The following is an 18,037-nucleotide window of genomic DNA, read 5'->3' on the forward strand; positions in this document are numbered from 1 at the left end:
TTTTGACTTTTGGTCATGATCGCACTTCCAGACTATGTTACAGAGATTTGGGAAATGCAGATTCATCAGTTTGGACTAGAGCGGTGTCATTTCAGGGCGAGGAGCTGGAGCCGCCATTAGTGGGAGCCTGAAAGCAAAGACAGGAAGTGGTCCCCTGAGAGTCCCTGCAGCTGATTTACCTGCCTCAGCGCTGCCCTTTCATCTCAGAGGGAGACTGTGTGGTTCACTTTGATTTAGCTTCCGTCTGAGAAGTAATAACAAATACGAAAAGACAGGTCGTGTCTGAAAGTTTGAGAAGAGCAAGAACTTTGCTCCACTGACAGAAAACGGTTTCCAAACTTTGTGACTGTTAAGAAAGTAAATGCTATAAATTCTGGACATGGCCTCCAAAATGAAAGCCAGATTTTTTAATTCATATGATTTTAGTTCACAAAAATGTGAGAATTTTTGCTTCACAATTGTGTATGTGTGTATTGTTGGGTTATCCTATAAGTTTGTACCACCATGTTTATGTCGGTTAACTCACTCAGTCACTAGTCGCTTTATTAATGGAGTTTAAGGCCTCAGGGAAAATGAATGAATTTCAAGAAATTAAAGTCCAAATTGTGCAGTTTTTACTGTATCTACTACTCTAATCTGGGATTGGCTCTAATCAAGTGGCTAATTGTTCAACAATTGTTGAGTATTTCACTACAACAGTTCCATGGATTTTTGTGTTATGCCCTGATGCAGTCTGCCTTTCCCAAATCTCTATAACAGAGGAGGCAAGTACAATATTATCATAACCAAGAGCCAAAATGGTAAAAAATGGACAAACTTTTTCATTGTTTCTGTCTTTTCTGGGCTTTAAACAATCACACACTTCCCGTCACTCTCCTTCCAGCGCTTTTATGCGTCTGATCAATCACTAGTGCAGCCTTTCTATCCATCAAGGGCCCAGGTTGAACAGATTAAACGGCGAAGTATATTGTTTTGTCCCAGTGTTATGACAGGACCTAGCAACGCGGAGAGAAAATTTGTCATTCTGTGACAGGCCGTTGTGAGCTGCGGTTCTGGCACGGAAAGCGTCCACTTATTTACCCACCGAACCCCGCAGCTGTCAGAACGTATCTATATGATGATCTGTGCATATTTATGAGAGCCAAATATACACACAGACACACACACACACATACATACACAATCTTGCACCCTCAAGAGCTGTGAATCATAGAGGAGCCATACATACATACATACATGTGTGTGAGGGTGTGATACAGACAACATGGGGAGCCTCACACTTTCAGGTTAGGGGGATTAATGTGGTACTTACTTGCACTGTGCGTGGTAATACTTAATCAGGTTCTGGAGGAGGTCCACTCCTTTCTTGGTCTTGATCTCATTTACTTTGATCAGGTACTGCAAAGCAAAGAGAGGTGCAGAGTTCAGCCAGGAGTTGATATTCAGGGTGTTTGAATGTTTTTTCGGGCGGTTTAATGAGGTAGAATGAGGCCGCAGCGCTACACGGAGAGAAAAGACTCATGCTTTGCGGCAGACACTCAGAGTATGAACACTGCATTATGATAATCGCATCTGAGTGCACATATGCCTTACGAAGCCTTTGATGTACGAGCCAAGACTGCCTTGACACTGTGGGAGTGGGGGACTAGACTGGTAAACACAGAAGAAAATGCCTTGTAGTACAAGAGAATCTCATCCCTCTCCCTTGATCTAAATAAAGTTTCAAAAGGGGTGATGAAAAATACTTTACATTAGCATCATAAAAAAAGAGAGAAGAGCCTCCAGAGGGAAAGTGCTTTGTAGGCCGTGTGCTCAGTCTGGGTGTCTGAGGATTCAAAACAAATGTCTTCAGACGGCCGGCGCTCCCGCCAAACAAACGAATAAAAGATAATCTTTAATCTGAGCTAATCCCGCGGGGTGCCAATCTGCGGAGATTTACAAAGAGTCACAGCTAAAGACCACTTTCAGCTCCACAGTAACATTTAATCTATTACACAGAAGCTTTGTGGAGCTTCGGATGGCAACATACAGTTTCAATTTGCTCCTAATGTCATGTGTGTGGATGCACCGGAGGGGGTGGGGGGGGGGTGTGCATCTATGTGTGTGTACGCATGCATGCCTCGCCCCCTTTGTCTGCCCGACAGTGCTCGCTGGATGGGAGATTATCCACATTTTGTCTGAGCCTTGTGTGGGTTCAGTGTTTTGGAGAGCGCTGCCGCATGTGCGTGTTTGAACTCTTTTGTGTGAATGAGCAGCGACGCTCCAACTGCTGCCGCGTCTGGGCAGAATATAATGCAGCCCGCTGATCCCTGCCTTTCCACACTCCTTCGCTGACAGCGTAGGATGAGCGGGGTGAGAGAGTGAGAGCATCCTGTAATCTGGTGATTGAGTAACATGGAGGGAGAGAGCGCCAGAGAGCGAGAGGGAGAGAGAGAGAGGGAGAGGGGGAGTGAGCGTGAGAGCGAGAAAGCGCACGCAACGGAGAAAAATGAGGTTAAGTGGGATGAACAGATTGTATCACTGACTGCAGCAACTGTCCCCCACACACACAACAACAGCCCCACTGGTATTTCCAGCCAGGATGATTGTTGATTTAGGAAATCTCTCATGTTTGTGATTATTCGTCTCCTCTATTTATTGCTAGAGCGCCTTCTACACATACACAACATGCTTCAGAAATATAAATGAACCACAAAAACATGTTTAATACATAAAACAGCGGTCAGTTTAAATAAATGTATCAGATAAAAGGTTGATACTGAAGGTACAATAGATACAACAGAGATTTAGGAGTATTCCTATAGTCTATGTAATTTTATATCACAGTATCAGTGCTGCTTGCCACTAACATTACTTTATTGAATAATTGAGTAATAATTCTGTCTATGGGAGAATAGTGAAAATATGTATTGCACTTAATTTCACCTGCCAACGAGAGGCTGAAAAATGTCTGACTTGGGTAAATCCAGATGGTCAAATATCTGACCAATCAGGTCACATTGTCACATTAATGCAAAAATATTACAACAAAACTACTGAGAGCCATGCTAGCAGCTTGTATGATAATGCTAAGATCACATTTGCTAACCCAGGCTGAACACTGAAAACATGTCCCAACAACTCTAATGGAAGTGACACTAGTTTTGAAAGAATTAAGTCCAAAACCAAAGTATAGGCCTACACTTAACTAATAATTTAGTCTAATAGAAGAAAAGTCCAGAAATCACCAGATCAGAATGATTTATTTACTGGGAACCAAGAATGTAAAAACCTGCTGAAATCTGCCCAATAACATGGATGTTGAGAGCTAAAAATACAGCATTTCCATAAAGCAGACCTTCTCATTGATGATTACAGCAGCTTCATACTGCCAGAGATATAAATGGGCGACTACCCTGGAATACTCATTTGTACCGTTTCACAGTGTAAATCTCTGTATGAACCAGTAGCTGGTGAGATATCTAGCCTTCAAAAGTCATTATTTTTGGCCTGTACACTGAACTGCATTTGACCTGGAGCCAGCACATCATACTGCACAAAATATGCACAGAAACAAGTGAATTATGCTCTCATAATGCAGCCCTCTTCATGCTTTTTTGGGAAAATTCTTCAAACCACATGGTCGTCTAACTATCATTTACAGTGAGGCTGGTTCAGTAACAAGTGGCCAAAACCACAGAGGCCTTTTGTTTCAAGTTCCTACCCAGAAACAGCCAACAGGCCCTGCTCAGAGGATTCCCACAGTGCTACGAGGATACAACAAATCAGTATCATACTGCAGGGCAGAGCATGAACATGAAGCAAAGCTCTGCAGATGATTAGACATTTTAAATCAAATCTGGGCTTGAGGCAGCCGACAAAGGGAAGCCATTGCTAATGTAATGTGGGAGCTACAACTCTTTTCTGGCATCCTGTGGTAATTGGAGGAAAGCTACAGTGACTGGTGTAGGCCCTCTGTTTCACATTCAGGTTCAAACCTAAAACAGCAACAGTCCATATTTTATCAGAAATGTGTATGAAATTACAAATGTGAAAACAATGTGACAATGTGGTCATTTATAGTGATGAATTATCACCTGGTTGTCTTCATAATGCATTTAGGCTTAACGTTTGCCCAGCTTTACTTCATCTTACTCCCATTGCTACCGACCATAGCTCAGAAAAAGTTAGCAACTAGCTGGGGGACAAAGTGGATCAGCTAATGGGCCAGATTATTCCCTTAAGAGTTGGTGGATAGAGACCAAACTCAGAGAAAAACGTAAGTGAGAAACAGAAACATCCATTACTGCTGAAGAACTATCACTGGGAGGGCTAAAAACTTCAAACGAGGGCATCTGCTTCAGTTTGGGGCAGATTAATACTCCCACAACTCTTGTTAACGTTGAAGAATTTGCTTTTTATCCATGCCAGTGATGTAAAGGCAAGGGGTTAGCCTGTACCCATTTACATCAGTGACACTTTTAACGCAAGTTTTAGTTTGTGATAAAGACTCGACCATGATACAACAGAATTCAAAATAGGCTAGGATAATAAATCAAAGGCAAAAAAAATCTTCTTTTCTTTTTTATGTACCGGTTCATCTTTGTTTTTTAATGAAATGAATAAATTAACACTTTTACAATGTTTTTAGGACTCAAACTCTTGGACAGCTAATTCAGAAAAAATAACTTTTATTATTTATTTTATTTTAAATGTAAGACTTTATAAAGTTGTGAAAAGACTTTTTAATACTTTTTAAGGGTCTTAATTTTCACAAAATTGATTTATCACCTTTTAATACTTTTCAAGACCCCGCGGATACCTGCGCAGTTAAAACTGTAAATGTGAGCATGTTAGCATACTGATATTAGCATGTAGCCTAGCGTGGCTGCAGTCCTGTTTACATCTGCTCTGTCCTGATCTGTTCCACTTGTTTCCACGTTTGTGCGTCCTGCAGAACGTGACTGGTAAGTAAACCTGACTTGAATATGTGCCCGACCTGTAACAGGAGGACGTTTGAACACAGGTGGGAGACGTGGATATAAGGAAACACCTCTGAGTCACCCTGAGAGGGGGAGAGGAGCAGCATGGCAGGGCACATAAGGACTGCAGCGAGGAGTCCTGTAGTGAATAATTCACACCACCGACAGCAGTAGAACAGCCATTGGTCCATTATGTAATTTGAGTAAAAAATCCTAACAGGATAAAAGAGTGAACGAGGCGTAGGCGTCACCACCCACCACCAGAGAGGTTTTTGGCAGAGCAGAGTGAGCTCTAACAGTTTGTTCTGATTCTCTTGGGCACATAAAGAGCTCACATTTGTTTTGCACTTATTTCTAGCTGTCACTTTACTCAAAGCACAGTCGTTGAGAATTAAAACTATAACGTGATTCAAACTGCTTTGCCACATGCTCAAAGGCAGACAAGTTCGCAGAAACAATGGAACATCTGAAAATACTTAAAGGAGGAACAGATTGAGTGTTTATTAGCGAGTTGGAGATCAAATATCCGACTTACACTCATCACGTGTCATGAGACTTCTAGTGTTGGATTTTCTAAATCCAACAACCAGCTTTGGTCCAGTCTTTAGGATGATAGCGAGCGACTAGTAAAGCACATACCATCCTCATGGTTAAATTTAGGTACAGCCGTATCTTTTGAAGAAGCTTTAATCCCAACAGGAGTGAAACAGATAACCTTTAAATTATTCAAATCATCTGAGTGAAAAACTCAAGCTTAAAATCTTTTATATACACCATAGGATTTTAATGAGTGGGCGTTCAGGCCAAAAGTAGCACTGCGTTGGCGGGGGCTTGTTGCCATAGGTACCAATAAAAAGATGAAACATGATCCAAGAGGGTTGGTTTGAATGATAGATCCAAGAGTGTGATGGTTTTATGAGGGAGCAGATAGTCTTTAAGATTGAGAGGACGGATTTTACAATTCAGGAAAAAAAGTTACTGCGGCAAAATTATTTTATTATCTGCTTCAGGGATCAAGCAATAACAATTAATCTACCAGGAATGTATATTTTGCCTGTGTGGTAGCGCAGTAGCAGATGATGTTGTTTTAGGCTGCAGCAAAAGTTGATCCAGACTGCTGAGTCTTTTTTTGTTCCGGAGCTACTAAATAAATGAGGGGGCTGCAATTTTAGATGCAGCGCTGGTCTGAGCATGACCTAACACAACAACGACGTGAAAGTATTACTGATATCGCGGTGATTCACAATGAGACGGCAGCTTCGGTGACTCATGGATGGAAAACCTGCACCGTGCACAGAAAAGCTGCGTCACATTCCCAGGCTCTGGCTAATTACCGTCCGACCGCCGTACAAGTCGTCCTCTGGGCTTCATTTACATTTTATATTAAACACTGATAACACTGCCGGCCATCTGGTGCACGGGCCTTTCCTTATTGGTATTAATAATCTTCCTCATTATCCCGATTCTGCTTGTATTGTGATCAGATGTTAGTATGCAAATAAGACAACATACGTGGAGCATTGCAAGTCAACTACTGCACGGCCTGTTATTGCTCAAGTAGGCTCACCCTCTACTGATACCTTTAAAATCTGACAAACAGAGCTTTCAACAAGCTGGGTGGCTGTTTTTTTTCTTACAGACTGAATTTACATCTGTGATCTGATCACAATACAAGACCAGTCCACCTCCAGATAACTTTGTTTCAACTGCTGCGAGACCGGCATCGGTAGAGAGGAGGAGTTCATTACTATGTCCCTCTGTGTGGTCTGGCCATTTGTCCATATCCAGATCGGATATCCAGATAAACAGTGTTGTGTTAATGGCAGCTGTAAATGAGTGAACAGACCGGTTTTACGACCCACCTCACACATCTGGAGCTGAAAGAGACGCCGCTCCTTCTCCATCTCCTCTGCAATTTCCGCCCCGGTGATCTCGGTGCGGATCATCCCATGCTGCTTGGCGTGCTCTCGCTTCTCCTTCTCTATCTTTGTACTGATACAGAGGGGAGAGGGCAGAGTCACAACACGGATGCACTTCTCTTTTTCACCTGTTTTTTTGACTTTGGTTTTGTGTTTTACAACATGCTCTGTGCGCGGTAACTTCTACAAACGCTGCTGGAGGAGCCAAACAGTTACCAGCAGCAGTTTTGATCCATTATTCAGTGCACTATAATGAGCGAGATGATGCAAACATGCAGTATTACAACAAGCACACTTGAATTATCCACTTACAACTTGGCCTCGTAGTCTTTCCATGCTTTGTCAAAGGGCTTCTTTATGTCCTGCAGGAACAAGGAGGACAAGCATCAGCAAACTTACAAAGAGGTCACCGTGGGGACGTGGGGAGTTATTTGCGGAGTTGGATCGCCACCAGAGACGCAGCAAATGCCTCGCTCCGCTCACGATTTACGTCCCGGACGCCCAGCGAGTGGCCACGCCCTTTCTTCTTACACCCCAAATATGAAAGGTTCATGACCTGGTTACTGTCCTTTCCCCTCAAACACAACACAGAGGCAGTGTTTACTTCTGAGAGATTTACAGCGTGGTCTTTAAAACAAAAGAACTATACCCCCACCGCCCCATCTACTCTAACTCACATGCACAGAAATGTAGAGATGAATACAGAGATGTGCTGACGATATGTCTGTTTCCCCTGTTTCGCTTGCCGAGACATATCGTGGAGGGAGGGAGGGCGGGCTGCTGGGCGTTGGCGGTGGGAGAGTGCATTGAGAGAGGAAGGGAAAGAGTTGTACAGTAAATCTTACCCCTTTCACGCCCTTCAGGTCGCCCTTCAGCAGAGAGTCCAGGGTGAAGATCACATTGTGGCTGAGGCTCTGGAGCTGAAAGAGGACACAGAGAGGAGGAGGAGGAGGAGGAGGGTGAACACAGGCCGTTAAAATGTGGCTCTTGTCACAAGCAAACATAGGTAACATATTACAGTACCAACACCGAGTGGGTGTGAGTGAGGCAAACATTTCTGGGATATGATTGTTATCGTCAACAATAAAAAATAAAAAAAGCCACGGACAGACAAAAAGCTCTGTGTAGCCAAACACTGAAATAACTCACTCTTCTACAGCAAAGAGAAACAAAAGAAAATGAAATTCCAGCAGCACCGGGTGACATGTTTCCTCAGGGCACCACCTACAGCAACCAATGTATTAATCCACAGCTGGAAATAGTCCCTGTTTGATAAACAGTATTTTAAACCCACTACAAATGTTGGGCTGCAAAATGAGATGACAATGTGTATTCACGACCCCTTTTTAAAGATGCATTAGCTGAATACTTTTAGCCTTTTGGGGCCAGCGGAACAAGCTGTAAACACAAAATGTGACATTATCACCTTGTAAAACTGTTATGGCAAACACGTTAGCAAACAGTACTGGATGTGTAAACAGGCGTATTTGCACATCCAGTGGGCAGAGAGCGCCATTAGCAATAATGGGAGCCTTATTTCTGACCACTCTGAATGTAAATGTGATATTCACTCTCCTTCTTAGCTCCGTGATTTGCTCCGCTCTGTTCGCAAGAGTCAATTCACAACAAACCCTAACATTACAACTGCTGCGTCCCTGGCTGCAAGCCGTACAATCGTCAGGAGTCTGATAAACTGCTTTCCTGTCATCGCTTTCCAGTTGATACGGATAGAAGGCATGGGTTGTTAACGTCAGAAGGGACATTGGGCCGTATTTCAAAGTAAAACGACATTTGGGTTAAACTGATTTGAATTAAGTTAGCCGGCATTAGCTGCAACTGCTAACGTTAACGTTATGTGACGGCATTGAATGAGATAGATAGATAGATAGATAGATAGATAGATAGATAGATAGATAGATAGATAGATAGATAGATAGATAGATAGATAGATAGATAGATAGATAGATAGATAGATAGATAGATAGATAGATAGATAGATAGATAGATAGATAGATAGATAGATAGATAGATAGATAGATAGATAGATAGATAGATAGATAGATAGATAGATAGATCTTTATTCATCCCGAAGGAAATTCTTCTGCCAGGATGCTCCAAAGGGGGAATGTGCAATGGAGATAAATAGGATACAAAGGGGAAGTATGTGATAAAATGTGATCAAATGTATCCTACAATGTCTAAAACAATAGAATATACGCTACAAGTATTTCACCTAGACATAAGTTAAAGCAGATATCAGCTTCACGGCCGTTTCGGCTAATGCTGCGTTCAAGGCAGGCTTTTGAAACCGTAAGTTACAGCTTCAAGTCACAACTACGACTTGGTAGCGTTCCAGGTAACCCGTAGCTCGTGTTTTTACCATCCTGTTGTCTGTGAAAGTTCCCTATAACGGCCACTCGTAACTTCCGACCCGTGAACTCGTACCAGATCGAACTGGTATGACTTCACAGGAAGGAAAAACACAAAGTACGAGTTTCTTTGAACGCACCATGAGTTAGCAGCCCCCGCCCTTGTCAGGCATCAATTGGTCCTCGTGCTACGTCACCACATTCACGCGCATCCCTTGGCTGCACACACAGCCCTTCATGCCGTTCTCTCTCCTCATTGGATAACACTTGTATCCCACAAGGAAAATTTTCTCCTCGGGTTACAGCAGAGCAGAGTGACGGAGAGACTCGTGTTTAGGCTGAAATACTTCATGTAAGTGATTGCTGACGGAAAATAGGACTATTTAGGACTTATATTAACAAAAACATTCCACTGATATCTGCTTTAAATACTGTGCAAAATACTAAGCAAAGATGGTGACGCTGTGAATGAGGCTAATAACGCTGGTGGTGGAAAGGTAAAAGTAAAGTTGCAGAGCAAAACCAAAACAAACGGCTGAAAGACACAAAAGCTATGTGATGATTCTCTTGTGGGTTTATCTGACTGAGCCACTCCTTCCATCCTGCATGTAGCCATTTGACCTATTGATCTATTCAAAATATTGATTGGTGCAGCTTTAAACATTTACATCTTGAGCGGGGCCAAGAACAAGAAGCAGGATGAGCGCCATGTTGGATGTGGGCTCAATCATTCAAACCCTACACAGTGATGCATTAACACACTCCGGCTGCTGACGGAAACAATCATCAGCAAACATAATGGCGGAAAACCCCCGCGCCAGAAACGGCGCAAGACAGTGCGAGTTCGCCTATTGACGAATTAGCAAAAGCTGGACGTTGCCACAGCTACGCTCAGCAGCTCTAACCATAAGGATCAGCAAGGTCATTCACAACAGTACTAAGCATTTAAGTCCCTGTTGCCGTTATCCAAGTGCACACAGACACACAGCAGCAGCGGTCAAGGAAGTAAACAACGCTTAATGGCTGCTAATGTGCTTCTTAAGTGCCTGTCTTGCATATGGCCGATGTCAGAATCAATCTTCCACTGGCCGACTGCCGGTGTGCTCTAACAGCCCGTCCTGGAAACCCTCACTGTCTCTTCTGCTTTCTCTTACTACAGGTATTCAGAGAGGAAATAGCTACAGAGAAAGCAGCATGAATATATAGTATATATTATCTGGCAACAACCTGCCCAGATTTGTTAATAAAGTCTCTTACACTTATGCCGATAACACATGTAGGACAATCTGGGACAAGCACCATTCATCAATACTCATTTGTTGTGCATGCACTCAGCAGCAGCCTCGGGGCAAAAAGTTATCGAAGTCTCAAAACTCACTCGATAAAATACTCAAAATAGGAAGGGGAGAGATAAAAGAGGAGAGGAATGCACGGAGATAGTTTCACTTTCCTGCATTATGCAGGTAGCCCCGACAGTTGGGTGATTTAAGAAGGTTTCCAAATGGACACAGACACACACACACACACAGACGCAGGACGCACACACAGTTGTTCCTGGTGCTGCCAAGTGTATTTATGGAGCCTAATCTCGCTGTCAGCCACACAGGAAGAGAGGGTGAGAACGGAGACTGGCTCTTCTTCCAACAACAATCACTCACAGAGGATTCAAACAGGACACAATATTCAAAGGAAACGTCAGGGGAAATCCACAGCAGGCAGATAAGAGCCTCCACTGGAAAAAGAAATACAAGGCTCGGAGGTAGATTTAGCCACAGTCAGCTATACTGACCGGCTGTGATGACACTTTTGGGCCGTGTGTGTGTGACTTTCAGACAGTTGTAGAGACTCATCAACACTGGACCTGCAGGCAAACTGATCCAACTCTACTATTAGTAGTGGAGTTGTCTCGACTCTCAGCTGATCCCTTACACTCTTCGCCTCGTGTTAACCTAATCCTAATCTTAACCTTAAGCCAGAATCCTAAACTACTTATCCGAGGGAAGACAGGAAAAATAAACTCTCTATATGGAGACTTTTCCTCTTTCTATCCCACGTGAGGTGAGGACAGGAACACCCACGGAGACGGGAGCGCTCGGCGGGACAGTGCTCTCTCTAAGACGTTCATTTCAATGACAAAGTGAGTGTGGACATGTTGGACTCACCAGGTTCTTCAGCAGGGCGGACAGCTCCTTGGTGAGGGAGGAGAACTTGACAAAGGCCGTCCCCAGGTCGGGGTTGTCCCGGCTGATGAAGTTACTGCCAAATTTGTCCAGAGCCTGGGCGTAGTTTTCTTCATTCTGAACGTGGTCTGAGTGGGAAAGAAAGAGGAGGTCAACCAGGGATCAATATATCTGAGCTCAACTGAACTCTCACTGCAGTGATCAATACATATCATAGATAATATGACACATTTGACACTGAACAGAACTGTTAAATGTCAAAAGTTACACACTATTAATCTCACACTTCCTGTTTCAAATAATAATTGACCATTTTTAGATTATTTTAGCTTTAGTTTCTGATGTTAAGTGAAAAAAATAAAACATTAGCCCCATAAAACTGATTTTACAACTTTATCCATTCATAAAAATCCTCAAATTAACAACAAAGTATCGTTTTCAATCACACAATCTGATCTCCTCGAAGATTAGGTTGATTATTGTTTTCAAGTGATTTCATTTCTGTGAATAAAGTCGTTTAATTATTATTGTGTGTCTTTTTCATTTGGTGACACAACAACATGAGCTCAGCAGCCTGCTGTGAATAAATGAGGGAAGGAAACACAGCAGTGAGACTCTTTTGTTCCCAACAGCAGCACAGAGTCAAACACCTGGAACCAAACAACTTTAAATCCTCAGGATGTTCACACAACAATACAGATGTGGTAGAAGTTCTCAACAAAGTGCAGCAACAGAGGCAACACGACACCACACACACACACACACAACCTTAACCCATGATTTTTGTATTCCTGAGAGACTTTTTTTTTCTTTTTTTTTGAAGATTGAATAAAATAAAACTTGAAGCGGTAAGTCGTGATTAGTTACAGTAAATGTCAGCATAACAACCCATGTGGGTGAGACTCCAACAGCAGAATCCGTCTGTCCTGGTCGTTAAGTCAGAGATGGAGAGGGAGATGAGTTTAGATGCTGCCAAATGTGGAGAAGAGTCCAGAGAGGGAGGTCAGGTGACCAGCACCATAGAACATCTTCCTGTGGCGGCCATTTTGGATTTCTGCCACTCTGGAAACTCAACTACAGTGCAAACAGGGTCACGTCCTCTGATTATTTATTTATTTATTTATTCCTCTTTGAATTCTGTCTTTCTCAGAATTTGAAGTTTATTTTATGTGTCAACAAAAAAACTTTCCTGAACACAGGCTGCATTATTATTATAATCCTTTGAATGTTGATTCATTTAATCATTTGAATGACATTTACATAGGCATTCAATGTATTTATGTTCAGTTGTTAGTTACCTCTCTGGATATTATTTTCGTCAGTAGTGGTGGGGCCTTTCCCACACTGGATTTAAATCATCTACCAATACATGAGGGATTCACAGGTAAAGTGCATGTAATCCAGTTCTCCTGTTTTTAATATTATCTCACTGACATCCACTGCCCACTCTCCTCAAGATTATCAGAGCTGTATCAAGTTACTGTAATGGAAACTTAACATTTCTTCCTGCTGCTGCTGCTGCTGCTGCTGTTGTTATCACATGAAAAGCCTGATGCTGACCTCTTATGGTGTGGCTTTTATTGTGAAGCTGTCCCACTAAGAACTAAAGAATTTGTCACCGGGGTTTGTACCGACCTTGACCACTTGTCACAAACATACAACGGAAGCTAAGTCTTTTTTTTTGCGATTTTCACCATTTCGGGGAAGAGTTGTTCTAGTTGTTTTGAGCTGTTGCAGTTCCTCATCCTACAGATCACAATAAAAGCAAAGTGAAGCGTCTTTTCTGTTAACAAACAAACTTTTTTTTTTGTTTTTGCGGCACAAGAATCTGAAACTGTCAATTTACAGGGAGGAGGCCGCTCTCTAAAGTATTCAGTGGAAAATTACTGAGGATCCATGTCACAGCAACGAGCAAAACAAACTCAGGTGTTGGTTTCTGGGACGGCCTGGATACACACACACAAAAACACCATCTGTCCCACAAAAAGGCAACGGTCCAGACAAGAAAAAGAAAAAAAAGGAAAAAAAAAGCAAGGCTCATTTTTATTGAAGATATTTAAGAAATGCCGGGCTTTCCTCTGGGGATTTCTTTTGGACAGAGCTGCGAACAAGCACCCAACTGTCAGCTAAAGCACACCCAGGCTTGATTAATTTAGAAACAGAGTGTCTCACCTTGTCCTGAATTGTAGATGGCCTTCACTGATTTCTTCACCTTCTGCAGGGAGGTTCGATCCTGGTCCAACGCCTGAGAAAAGAGGAGGAGGAGAGGAGAGGAGAGGAGAGGATGCTTTTAAGACCTTTAAAGTGCTTTCTCCTTTCAGAACAATCACATCGAAAGACATCAAAGATAGTTTTCTCGAGGTTCAAGCCCTTTGTTTCAACGGCATCGCAAAACAAGAGCTCGTGTTTGCTCAGTGATTCAAAGCATATTCCATAAAGCTAATGTAGACAGAGCGCTCACAATGCAGTGCTTGACCTGAATGTGGCATAAATCATTATTTCAACACTGCTGGCTGCTGAAGAAAACCCTTTGTGCTCCCTAATAGGCAAAATAAATAGGCAGTGTATCCAATTTTATCCTGCTTAGGCTATTTATTATGACAATTATTCACAATGAAACATTTAAATGCCAGAAAAATAAACACAGCTACTGACCTATTGTTGGAGTGAGTTATCTGTCTCACTTCCTTTGCGCTTTCAGAGATTAATACTCGGAGTTTAGACGCCAAAGTGGCTAAATAATGGCCCGCATGAAATAGAACGAGACCTCACAGACGCTATAGATCATGGCACCGGTCGTAGTAGCGGCTCATTTAACGACAATGCATTTCTATATTTAGAGAATTTAGAGTGTGACCCTGACCCTAACCCCCCCCCCTCCACCGTCATCTTCACAGGCATCATCCAAAATACAAGAGGAGCTCAGCTCACCCCCTGCCACAGAACATCAACATCTCAAGTTACAGCTCATTCAGGCTCACCTCATCATTCACATCCACATCAGATACAGATCACAGCGCTGGCCGACACTTCAGTCCCCTCACCTCTGAGCGTGGTGAGTGGAACTGGGGCCTGTGGATGATTTGTGGCCTTGCTGAGTCTAAACACGAGTGAAATACATCTGGGAGATTTTGCTGATACACTAAATTAAGTGAAATGTCTTATTTTAATGATCTCTAAATTAAAAAAAAAAAAAAAATGACATTCCTTCAGATTTTATGGCCTTTTTTTTTCTCTTTAAAAACTTTTCTTGTTATCATCTTGTTTTGTTAGTTTTCACTTTCATCCCAGCACTGTTTTCTCCTCATTACTTTTAAATATCATTCCTTTTAAATATCTCATGATGGCTCTTTTAACAGAGTACATCAATGTCACAGCCTCTGAGCGCTGCTTGTGCCACTTTTCTTTTCCATTCTTTGTTGTTTTATCCTTTTAAAGTTTTTCTTAGTCAGTACAATTCGCAGTAAATAATGATGTTGATTCTTTTATAAGAGCACATGGGAATAACAAGAGAAGAACTTTGCTATCTGCAGATATAAACCTTCTCTAAACAGTGCTTTAAAAGCCTCTAAGAGGCGGTGGTTGTTTACATGATGCTGGTTTTTCCTTGGATTAAAGAAAATATCCAAATTATGCAAAAGCTAAATTGGCTAAAATGTCTTCTTCTAATGTTTCTGGTGTCTTTTTTTCCACTACAGCAGCAATCAGAGGCAAGAGAAGATTTTGTCCTGGCTGCAACACTTACTGGAAATGATCATGGAGCTAACCAGAAATAACCGTGTCCATGCCCCACACTGACCCCACAGCCAATAAATACAACGAATACTGATCAATGAATTCTTACTCGCATGCATATCATGCTACTATCAATATAAAACCCCTTTTAGTTTGACCATCATTGCTATCTATCCAAAATATACATGATCCAGGGAAACAACCCTTGAGTATTACAACAGCGATTAATGAAGTAATTATGTTTCGAGCTGTATTTCCATGATTGTTATCGGCATCGACTGAGAGATGAAATGAAAGGAGGATGTTTATTTGTTCACCTGAGCTCAGTGCTGCGGGACTCTGATCTGGTTTGTGATACCGGGCATGTTTCTAAGCTGTCACACTATGAACCATCTGTCTGTGCGACATCTATTATCATTTCATTTACTGCAGGGAAGACTGAGACCGTGATGCGTTCAGGAATAATGAACCCGAGCAGCGCCGGCGTTACCTGTGTCGGCTAAATGATTTCAAATCCGAGCCTCTGCTGCTGCTGCTGCTGCTGCTGCTGCTGAATTCACAATACAAATTTATTCTGACATTTCAGATCCGGCCTGGTTCAGCCACAGGGAATGGAACCATAACTCTGCCGTGTTTGCTCATAATAGATGATAAACACCAGCAGAAACACCATTACACCAAGGTCAGCCGGTTAAGAGCAGAGACACACACACACACACACACAGTACACACACACACACAACAGTGAGCTAATTAAATTTCACAACATAATTAAGCTGTCCTTGGCCTCCCCTGGACACTTTTACATGGCTCTTCCCCAATTATGGCAGCAGCAGTTTGTCCCCGCAGGGCCCTCTCTGCCAGGCCGGGCCCTTTGATCCTCCTACACATGCCTCGCCGCTTCACCCTGTGTCCATTTACCAAAAATAATTGCCCAAAATGAACATTTCATAGCACCATCATCAGACCCAATATTACCTCTTGTCTATATATACACATTATTTTCATAATGACTATAATGAAAATGTGTATGTAAACTTTCTATAGAGGATCAAACAGCTCCACTTGAAACCTGAGGTTACTTGCAGCTCCTCTTCTCTGTTATCATGACTTAATGTCTCCCTATGGGAACGCTCCTTCACTATTATCCTCACAAGTCTCTATATCATTATCATATCATCATTCCAGTGCACCAGTTGACACAATGCAATTTCCTCTTCCCGAGTTCCCGCTCCTCTCGAATACCTTTTGCCTCTCCCCTGACTGATGACGCCAACAATTGATTGAAATTGCAATATGGGCGAGTGCAATATAGGCAACTTTCTGCAGCTGTAAATGTACAATGTGTCACAACAAACCATATTCACAACACATTAGCATTACTTAGCAGTGTCAGGGGAGCAGCTTCAAGACTGTTGCTACTGAAGATACAAGTTTTACTGGAGGCTCGGCAGGATTTGAGAGTGTGTGTTGGCTCTAACTATACATTTAGTCGGTGCTAAGACTCGGGCAGTTTGAGAAAACCACCCACAATCTGTCTATATTTAGAAGTTTTACTAATTTCTGTCTCATGAAACTTCAAAACTATCTCATCTCCTTTCTTGTTCGTCACTTAGTATCATATCTGTGTCTGTACATCTGTATTATTTTCCAGTACTTTGTCTTTGACGTAAGCATAATGTGGTTAGAATCAGGTTTTTCAGAAATGTAGCGGAGGAACAAGATCAAAAGAAAATTAACTGCCAATAATATGATAATTTGATAATACATAATGATTGTTTTACTCTATTTTCATAGAGCCATCTTAGGTTTTCAGCCACTTAAAGGGGAACTATGCAAGTCTGTTGCTGTTTTGGTCACTTTTTTTTCTCTATGGAGCTCCCCCTACAGTTTCGGAGTGCATATTTTCACAGTTGTTAAAAATGGTCGTAACAATCATTTAGCCATCACAATTAATCCGAAGCTGTTTAATTAAGGTTAAAAAAAAATTGCACAGTTCCCCTTTAAATGTCACGATTTGCTGTTTTTCTTTAACATTATAAACTAAACATCTTTCGGTTTAGGTCGACACAAGATATTGAAGATATTTTTTATCACTTTAATGACATAAATAAAAGCTTATCAAGAAAACAATCGGCAAATTAATTGATAATGGAGATATCTGTTAACTCTGATCGTCTCTTACAAACTGAGAGAGAGAGAATTAAGATATTCTTTCTTCTGAGTGCCTCCGAGCTTAACGAACAGACATGTTGTGTTACACCGCAACAGTCACACATTAGATCTTCTTAATAAACAGCACATTCACCAGACAAGCTGTGTTTTCTTTCAAGTCGCCTCAAAACCGCCCGCCCTCGTCACTCAGCACCAGTCAGTCTGCAGAGAAATGCCTCCCAAATAAATCAGTGGTTATTTGGAGGTTGCGGTCTTGTGTGCCGATCAGGGATGAAGAGCACACGACACACAGGCTGAGCAGGCAGATTGACCTCTGTTGTGCTCATGCTGAGAGCAGCTGACGCCGTCACCCAAGGGTCACCCATAATTCACCCTTTCTGTGCTCTTAATTAAATATTCAGCCGTGATGTCACACATCCATACATTTAAATCTGATTTAATGACTGCTGTGGGCCAGATACAAAGACTGAGCTCATTCACTTAAACCATTACAGAAGATACATGATGAATATACTTCTTGTTGGCCGGGGATAAGTAACTTGGAGAGATGTTTTGTTAAAGCTGTTTTCTCTCAGCTTTTCAGGGTGAAAAAAAAAAAAAAAAATTAATGAAATCGCGCCGTCTTGGCACGGAGTCTTTGCAAGCCCTTGGCAACAGGCAAGAATGCATCCAAACTCTGCTTTCCAAAAGGCTGACAA

The 18,037-nt window shown here is 42.1% G+C and overlaps 1 protein-coding gene across 1 annotated transcript in view; it reads right to left on the reverse strand.

Annotated features, from left to right (window-relative positions):
* The window catches only part of asap1b (ArfGAP with SH3 domain, ankyrin repeat and PH domain 1b), a 60,399-nt gene that overhangs the window by 27,600 nt on the left and 14,762 nt on the right, over positions 1 to 18,037 (reverse strand). The window contains exons 2-7 of the mRNA XM_083995923.1: positions 13,602 to 13,674; positions 11,412 to 11,557; positions 7,726 to 7,800; positions 7,193 to 7,242; positions 6,824 to 6,953; positions 1,313 to 1,398 (exon numbers count right to left, since the gene is read on the reverse strand). Coding sequence (XP_083852049.1) covers positions 1,313 to 1,398; positions 6,824 to 6,953; positions 7,193 to 7,242; positions 7,726 to 7,800; positions 11,412 to 11,557; positions 13,602 to 13,674 — 560 coding nt within the window. The remainder of the gene's footprint in view (positions 1 to 1,312; positions 1,399 to 6,823; positions 6,954 to 7,192; positions 7,243 to 7,725; positions 7,801 to 11,411; positions 11,558 to 13,601; positions 13,675 to 18,037) is intronic.

The sequence above is a fragment of the Trachurus trachurus genome (genome assembly GCF_905171665.1).
Source record: "Trachurus trachurus genome assembly, chromosome: 20".
Lineage (NCBI taxonomy): Eukaryota > Metazoa > Chordata > Actinopteri > Carangiformes > Carangidae > Trachurus > Trachurus trachurus.